Source organism: Mesoplodon bidens (genome assembly GCF_964165515.1).
Source record: "Mesoplodon bidens genome assembly, chromosome: 19".
Lineage (NCBI taxonomy): Eukaryota > Metazoa > Chordata > Mammalia > Artiodactyla > Ziphiidae > Mesoplodon > Mesoplodon bidens.
The window spans coordinates 38,743,294-38,751,564 of NC_138179.1; the positions used below are offsets into that span (position 1 = coordinate 38,743,294).

General features: G+C 52.1%; 1 protein-coding gene across 2 annotated transcripts; it reads left to right on the forward strand.

The window, feature by feature from the left end:
- Nucleotides 1-650: 650 nt before the first annotated feature.
- MRPL58 (mitochondrial ribosomal protein L58) lies at nt 651-7,501 on the forward strand. Of its 2 annotated transcripts, none has more exons than XM_081219075.1 (6): nt 651-876; nt 3,863-3,899; nt 6,022-6,081; nt 6,667-6,749; nt 6,842-7,011; nt 7,284-7,501. In XM_081219075.1, the coding sequence occupies exons 1-6, from the start codon at nt 691-693 to the stop codon at nt 7,366-7,368; spliced, it is 621 nt and encodes a 206-aa protein (XP_081075201.1). In that variant the 5' UTR covers nt 651-690; the 3' UTR covers nt 7,369-7,501. The 2 variants fall into 2 exon arrangements, with proteins under 2 accessions (XP_081075201.1, XP_081075202.1); XM_081219076.1 differs by having other exon boundaries at nt 651-789.
- The last annotated feature ends 770 nt before the right edge of the window (nt 7,502-8,271 follow it).

Sequence of the window (8,271 nt, forward strand, 5' to 3'; positions counted from 1 at the left end):
CCGCCTCTCCTCCATCCTGGTATTTGTCCTACAGAGCCTTCACACAGGTGCTCAGCAGGGATTTGCTTTTAGGCTGCCTTGTGAATGAGCCTGAAGTTACTAAAACTCAGCTCCGGCGGAACTCAACTTTCAAAAACACCTTCCCAAAGAATCCCTTTTATCAATATTTATTGAGTACCCATGACGTGCCAGGTTCTGGGTACTGGGGATCCAGCAATGAGCCAGTGCCCTCCTGGAGGTGATTACATTCTGGCTGGGAGACAGGCTACAGACACAAAAATAAGATTGAGCGATGTGAAAGAAAAAAAAAAAGTGGCAAAGAGTAAAGGGGATGGAGATGAACCTGGGCATGCCTCGTTGATGTTGTGAGATTTGGGGGAACACAGGTCCAAGAAGGCACAGACCGAAAGGGGGAAAAGTGGCATTCTTTTCACCAGGAGGCTCCCTTGAGAGCTCGCTGTCTGGCCAACGTCTTCCCCATCGCAGCAGATGCCCTCAAAGCACCAACCAGGCCTCCTGAAGGCGGCCGACCAGAAGCCTCTAATAAGCTCCGCGCGAGAGGAACGCCGGGAGCTCGCTTCCTCTCCATGGCAGGCGCTAAAGGTCTAGCGGAACCAAAGTATCGAGGGAAGAGCGAGCCCACGGACCGCGGAAGGGAGCGCCCACCGGAAGCGGCCCCGAGACCCGAAGATGGCGGCCGTACGGTGGCTGCGCTGGGGCCTGAACCGAGCCGAATCCTGGCTGCTCCCGCCGCCCGCGCGCTGCCCCCACCGGTCTCTGAACAAACAGGTAGAGGGCACCGAATTCCAGAGCATCTACAGTCTGGACAAGCTCTACCCCAAATCGCGGGGCTCGGACACCGCCTGGAGGGTTCCGGTGAGCCGGGAGGGCCGGACGGAAGGGGCGTTTCCTGGACTCTGCTGGGTGACGTCGAGCAGCCGGGGCCCCATTGGCCGGGCGTGCTGCTAATCTAAGAGACGGACGCGCTCAAACATGGCGGTCGCCGCGGGAGGAAGCTGGTTGCCCGAGCAACCGGGGGACTGGGGCGGCTGGGCGGTTGGCGGCACCCTGTGTGGCTCGAGGTGTGCCGGCGCCGGGAGAGCATGCTGGCTATGCTTCTTACAAGACCACCAGCTTTTCCGCATTCATTCCCCGTCCCTCAGGCCCAAATTCTCGTCCCAAGGGAAAAGTGCCCTCCACAGAGGACAATTAAGGCAGGAAGCTGCCAAGTAGCTCCCTTTTGGAGCCTTTTAGTAAGTGACGTGGTCCTTAGCCTCTAGTAACCCCAGCACTCCTGAGGAAACAGGGCTTCTGGTTCGTTGCCTCAGGATACCTTTATTGACAGCCCGCTGTGTGCAGGCGCTGTATCAGGGCCCGGAGCAGGAGAGTTTAGACCCACCCAGTTCTATGGAGTTTCCACCTACAGGATTGGAAGAGAGCGTTCATTCATTCACTTATTCATTCATTCACTCAACAATCTTCTGTTGAAAGCATGGTGTATACACGATGCTAGGCATGGGGACAGAGTAGTGAACAAGACACAAAAATCCTAATGCTAGTGGAGCTTATCTGCTTAATGGAGGGAGACAGGCAATGAATAAAATCAGTAACATAGAGTATGTGATAAGTACTACGGAGAAAATAAAGTCCGGAAGGGAGAAGGAGTGCTAAGGTAGGGGGTGGGGTTGCAATTGTAAGTAGGCTGGCCCGAGGAGGCCTCTGAGAAGGTGATGCTTGAGTAAAGACTCGGGAGAAACAAGGCAGCAGCGAGCTGTGAGAAGAGCGGGGAGAGGAGCATCCCTGCGGAGGGAACAGCAGGTGCCACCCCCCTCAAGGCAGTAGCATGTTCCGCTGGTTCAAGGAACAGCAAGCAGGCCAGTGTGGCTGAGCAGGGGGGTCAGGTATGAAGCTGAAGGGGAGAAGGCTGGGGGGAGGCCTTTGTGTAGGGCTTACAGGCCTTTAGTTTTGCCCTGAATGTGATGGAGGCAGAAGAGCGGAATGATCCAACTTAGTTTTACAAAAATCACTGTTCTAGAGAAGAGATTGCAGAATGGCAAGAACAGGAAGACCTGTGAGGAGATTGCAATAAGATAGGCAAGAGATGATAAGCAGGGTGGAAGCAATGGGAGTCATGAGAATTGGTCAGGTTCTAGATTAATTTTGAAGGGAAAGCCTGCAGGATTTGCTAATGGATTTTCCCTGAGAAGTGAGATTAAGAGAGGAATTGAGGTCTAGGGCCTTGAGTAATGGAAGGATTGTGTTGCCATTAATGGAGGCGACGGAATGGTAATAGCATTCGTTTGTTTGTTCATGCATTCAACAAAAAGGTTCTCGTGCACCTACTGTGTCAGACCCTGTTTCAAGCATTGCAGATACCACCACGATAAAACAGAGTTCCCACTTCATGGAGCTTATGTTCTAGCGGAAGGAGCAGACGGTAAACAAATGGGGAAAACATATCAGAGAGCGAGAAGTAATGAATAGACCAGAGTGCTTTGATGTGAGAGCCAGGGAGCTACTTCAGGTTGTTAGGAAGGGAGGTCCTCTGTGAGGAGGTTTGAGGCATCTGTTAGGCTCGAGAGAGGAGACCTCGAATAGCAGTTAGCTTTACCTCAGGAAAGAGGTTTGAATTTGAGCCAGAAGGTTGGGAGTCATCAACAAAGATTTTTTTTTTTTTTTTAATTTGGTGGCGCCCAGCTTGTGGGATTTTAGTTCCCACACCAGGGATCGAATCAGGGGCCCCAGCAGTGAAAGCACTGAGTCCTAACCACTGGACCGCCAGGGAATTCCCAAAGGTGGTATTTTCAAAGGAGATGGATGGAATGTTCTAGGGAAAGAGAGAAGAGGAAGGATTTCAGGACATTTCAGAGTTTTTAAAGGTTGCAAAGAGCAAGCAAAGGAGAGTGAGAAAGTCACTGGGAGGTAAGAGGAAACTGGGGAGGCCAGCTCAGAAGGAGGGGAAGAGTGTGCTTCAAGGAGGGCGCAGCCCAGGGTCTTCTACGATGCGGAGGTGGAGTAGGATGAGATTTCACCCCCAGATAATTCTAAGATGAAAAGGGATGAAGGGACTTCCCTGGCGGTCCAGTGGTTAAGACTCCGAGCTTCCAGCGCAGCGCGCGCGGGTTTGATCCCTGGTGGGGGAACTAAGATCCCACATGCAGTGCAGCGGTGGGGGGTAGGGGTGGCGCCCGGGGCCCCCCTCCCCCCCGCAAAAACGGGGTGGTGGGTGATGAACACAGCCAGAGCAGGGACAGATGAAGACACTTTGAGCGTGGGGGGCCAGAAGAGCCTCAGAGTGGGTGGTGTTTGCACCGGGTCTGTGGATGTGAGGATTTAAGGCTTCGGAAGAACAACTCGGGAGAGACGTGAAGGTGAGAGGCCCTGGGGTGAGTAGGTCTGCTTGACACAAACCCTCAAGGCACATGTGCTAGTCACTGTTGAAGGCAGACAGCCTCACACGCGAGCTTCCCGTGGTCTGGGGAGGAACAGGGGACCCATGGTTTGTTGCTCCAGGTTGGCAGAGGGTGTTCCTTTTGGAGTCGGCCTGATGTACGTGTACTGTGGCACCTTCCCTCCCCTGGGCACTGGTAGTCCCCGACACTAGGTAAGTGGAGTCAGGGGGCAGCGGCAGGGAAGGCTGGAGACGTCAGTTCTGTTTTCCTGGAGGAGTGTTTCTGAGGCAGTGCCTCTGGAGTCTGGGGAAGATGTTTCTGTCATCCTGATACGATTTTGCTGCAGACCTGAAAATAGTTGTATTACATTCATGTCGTGGCTTTACATCATTTCTGCTTCGTTGCCCTGGACCAGTTAGGAGTCGCCCAGTAGGTAATATTTATTTGACACTGTATATGTTACCTTACAGGGTGATGCAGAGCAAGGCAGCTACGACATCCCTATAGGTGAGTAGTTTGGGTTTATAAAAAATCAGTCATTTCCTCTACCCGTCACACATTCCTTCCAGGTCTCTCCAAACCAATGAAAGTAGAGAAACTGTCCGGGGTTACAAAAGCAGTGTCCTTTCAGCATTGTTGAGAATAGAAAGGAAAAAAAAAGTGATGAGGCAGCCACTGCAGAGTGCTGTGCAGTGCAGAGCACGAACAGAGAGCTCCTGATGGTCTTGTGACGTGGAACAGTCTTTACGATAGATGGATTGATTGTTATTTGAAAAAAGTAAGGTACGGAAGCATCTATATGGTGAGCTGCCTTTTGTGTTTTACTTATATATATCTGAAAGACACATTTCTGGATGTACACATAGATCTGAGAGGATGTGGAGGACCCTGGATACAGGGACTGCCATGGGGAGGGGAGGGGAAAGGACAAACTTGGGAACTTGGTGGCTGGGGAACAGGAGTGGGGACTTCTCCCTGTAAACCATTTGCATAACTTCATAATTTTGTGCCCATCAAGCCTGAGGCGTGGCCTGTAAAGAAACAAGCAACGCTCCTGAGATTCAGAGAGTTTCTGGCGCCCACAGACAGCGAGAGAAGAGCAGCCAAAGGTGCCGGCTCCTGGTGGCCCTTGCTCAGGGTGACCCTGAAGCAAGGAGGCCAGGTGACCACAGTCTAAAGCAGAGGAGCCGGCGTCCTGCTGCTGCTCAGCAGTTTGAGGCCGGCAGCTGTGCCCTGAGGCAGGAGGAGGCCGAGAACCAGAGAGAAGAGAGGCTGTCTCCTGACAGCCTCGGTGGGGACGGGCCGGCAGTGGGAATGGCCGAGTGGCCGCTCCTCACCTGGCTCTGCTCAGTGTTCTCTGAGAGGGGCCCAGGCCTCCCCGTGCCTGGCTGGCCTGTACGGATGCAGACAAGGCCACCAGCCCCGGGGTAGAAGCGCCCCCCTCTCCCCCCGCGGAACCACACGAATTCCTCACCTGTTCAGAAAAATGAGTTCATTTGATTTTTCAAAGGGCCTCTCAGAAGCCATCTGGCGAGGTCACCGCTGCCCGCTGAGGCCGGCCCTCCACCACCACGGGGCCGCACTTCCCCGCCCCCCAAAGCTCCTGCAGCTCGCCACCCAGTCTTCTGGAACTTTCCCACTGCTGTGCCTTCCCGGCTTCCCTCAGATACTACGAGGCTGCTTTTCATGAATTACAAAAATAGAAGAAAGAAACCTCATTGTACAGATCCAAAACAGACCAGCCAAGACCCAGAGAAGCGGTGGGAGTTTGTGGAGGTCACAAAGTCAGTCAGTGCTGAGCTGGTGTCAGAAGACGGGGCTCCCAGCTCCAAATGGAGCGCTCATTCACCCAGCAGGTGTTTTCATCCACTGACCGCGACCGAGGCCCGGGGGTGCACGCGCAACTCACGAGGAATGAGACCCACCTCCCCTCTGGGGAGTCCACATCCACCGCATTTCAAAATACAACATTAAACTCAGTTTGTCCCTTAGCTTGAGCTTTTGAAAGAGTCCTTGCTTTATTTATTTTTTTAATAAGGCTTTTTGTGTGTGTGTGTGGCTGCTTTGGGTTTTTGTTGCTGCGCGCATACTTTCTCTAGTTGCAGCAAGTGGGCTACTCTTTGTTGCGGTGCGCAGTGACGCGGTGGCTTCTCCTGTTGCAGAGCACGGGCTCTAGGTTTGTGGGCTTCAGTAGTTGTGGCACGCAGGCTCAGCAATTGTGGTGTATGGGCTTAGTTGCTCCGCGGCATGTGGTTTCTTCCCGGACCAGGGCTCGATCCTGTGTCCCTTGCATTGGCAGGCGGATTCTTAACCACTGCACCACCAGGGAAGCCCAAGAGTCCTTGCCTTAAAACAAACAGCAAAAAGCGAGGGCAGTCAGATCTAGTGGAACGTACTAGACCAGAAGCAGACAACCTGGGTTGTATTTTTAACTCCTCTGCCCTCTGTGTGGCCTTTGGAGACTCTTTGATTTTAGTTTTGACATTTGTAAATAATCTCTGACTTTACTGATCTGAATGTTACGTCATTGAAAGAGAGAGGAATAGGGATACTGACGCTGATGGTAAATTAGCGGTTTGCATGTTTTGCCCTGTGATAATACTTTGTTGGTGTGTGTTCTGTTTTTCAGATCGCTTGACGATATCTTATTGTCGGAGTAGTGGTCCTGGGGGCCAGAATGTTAACAAAGGTACAACAGTGCCTTGTTTTCTTTCACTTTAAAACTTTGCTGAGAGACAGACTTGAGGACTTCTGTGTTTACATTCATGTGGCAATAAAGGGATTTTTTTTTCAGAAGCTTAAATACCGCCAGTTTATATAATAATCCTCTTTATTCTTTTGAATGTGGTCTGATTATCAGACTCTCAGTTGTGGGTCGCTAGGACTAGGATTGGCTTGGGAGTCTAAGCAAAGGGAAGTCACGGTGTGAGTTGGCAGCCAGCTCCAAGAACAGTTTTCCTTCATTCTTATGGACCCCCTCCCTGCTCCTCCGTCCCCCGCCCCCCGACATTCTTTTCAGAACCCAATACATTGTAAGAGAAAGAAAGCACTAGGCATTTTGTTCCTGGAAGTTTATTTTTGTCTGGATGTGCCTCACTATCTTTGCAGGCTCATTCCATAGCCCAGTTTGTATCCCCGAGTTCACACAAGATAGAAACAGCCCCAGGTGGGTGTCTCACCTCCCTGTGGTTCAGAATCCGGTGGTCACCAGCCACCCGGGCGCTGAGCCTGCCCGAGCGTCTCAGTGACCCATGCCCCCTCCCTTTATTTACAGTAAATTCCAAGGCTGAAGTCAGGTTCCACCTGGCCAGCGCCGAGTGGATTGCAGAGCCTGTACGGCAGAAGATGGCGGTCACGGTAACCACGGGCCCCTTCCTTGTCTCTTTAACCCTCAGTCACTTTTAAGCCTTTACTCTGTAGAACTCTGGTTTTGCCTTTGTTCTCCGCAGCACAAAAATAAGATCAACAGGGCAGGAGAGCTGATCCTTACCTCTGAATGCAGCCGCTATCAGTTCCGAAATCTGGCAGATTGCCTACAGAAAATTCGAGACATGATGACTGAGGCCAGCCAGCCAGCCAAGGAGCCATCCAGAGAAGATGCTGTACTTCAGAAAATCAGGTACTGGAAGACCCCCTGAGCGTCTGTAAACCAATTCGTGTGGACAAGGGGCTACACAGGGAAGAAAGGAGGCACGGTGAAGCCCACAACCTGCCAGCAGGCAGGTGGACAAGCTCCGGGAATGGGAGAGACTCGGACCCGGAGGGGAGGCTCCTGGGCCGGCGCCTGCTGCCTCGGCTGCCCTGCTTCCCGCTCAGCTGCCAGCTCCTCTCACCACTGTGATAACCACTGCCTGGGCATCTGGGCATAATTGTGCTTTTCTTTGTTTTCAGGATAGAAAACATGAATCGGGAAAGGCTGAGAAAAAAGAGAATAAATTCTGCCATAAAGACAAGCAGGAGGGTAGATGTGGACTGAAATCATCCCCTCGAGCTGGCAAAGACTCTTTAGGGGTCCAGGCAGCTGCCACCGAGGGAGCTTTAACACCATCAGGAGACGCGTGTGTTCTTTGTTGTCAGTGCTTGTCTGTAACGTTGGAACCATCTCAGGAATGTTCATCTGGAATGAGGGTTGTAGGCACTGGTTGCAGAGGTCTTTATAGGCAGTTACCATGTTGTCACACCTCTATTATCCATTTAATATATCAGTTGCAATAAAGTTCTAAACTCAGTGGGCTTCTGCTTCTCAGAATGCTTCACAACAGAATTCCTCCCTTTTCTCTCAGTTGAAATCTGCCTAATAATTATTGGCTGGCGCTGACTGTACAGCCCGGGGGGAGCACAGAGGGATGAGCCCTTCGGGAACACAAGGGCAGAAGGGCTGAGACAGGTGCGTGGGCATCAGAACTGGGCCTGGAGACAGGGCTAGAATATTAATCAGTAGAGAGACGGGAGGACATGCCAGTTGAAGGGAACAATGTGAATAAAGGAGACCAGAGAAAAGGCTGGGGTGGAGGAGATGGTGAGGAATCCATCTGAATGGGGGATTTGTCCAGCTCGTTGTGAGAGGTGAGTCTGGAGAGGGAGATAGAAGTTCAAGGTGCAGGGTCTCGAGTTCAAATTGAGGAATTTAGATTTTTTTTTCTTTTTTTAAAGTTTCTTTTTTTAAATTTATTTTTGGCTGCGTTGGGTCTTCGTCGGAGGGCGCGGGCTTCTCACTGCGGCGGCTTCTGTTGCGGAGCGCGGGCTCTAGGGCACAGGCTCAGTAGTTGTGGCGCACGGGGTTAGTTGCTCCATGGCATGTGGGATCTTCCCGGACCAGGGCTTGAACCCGTGTCCCCTGCATTAACAGGCAGAGTCTTAACCACCGTGCCACCAGGGG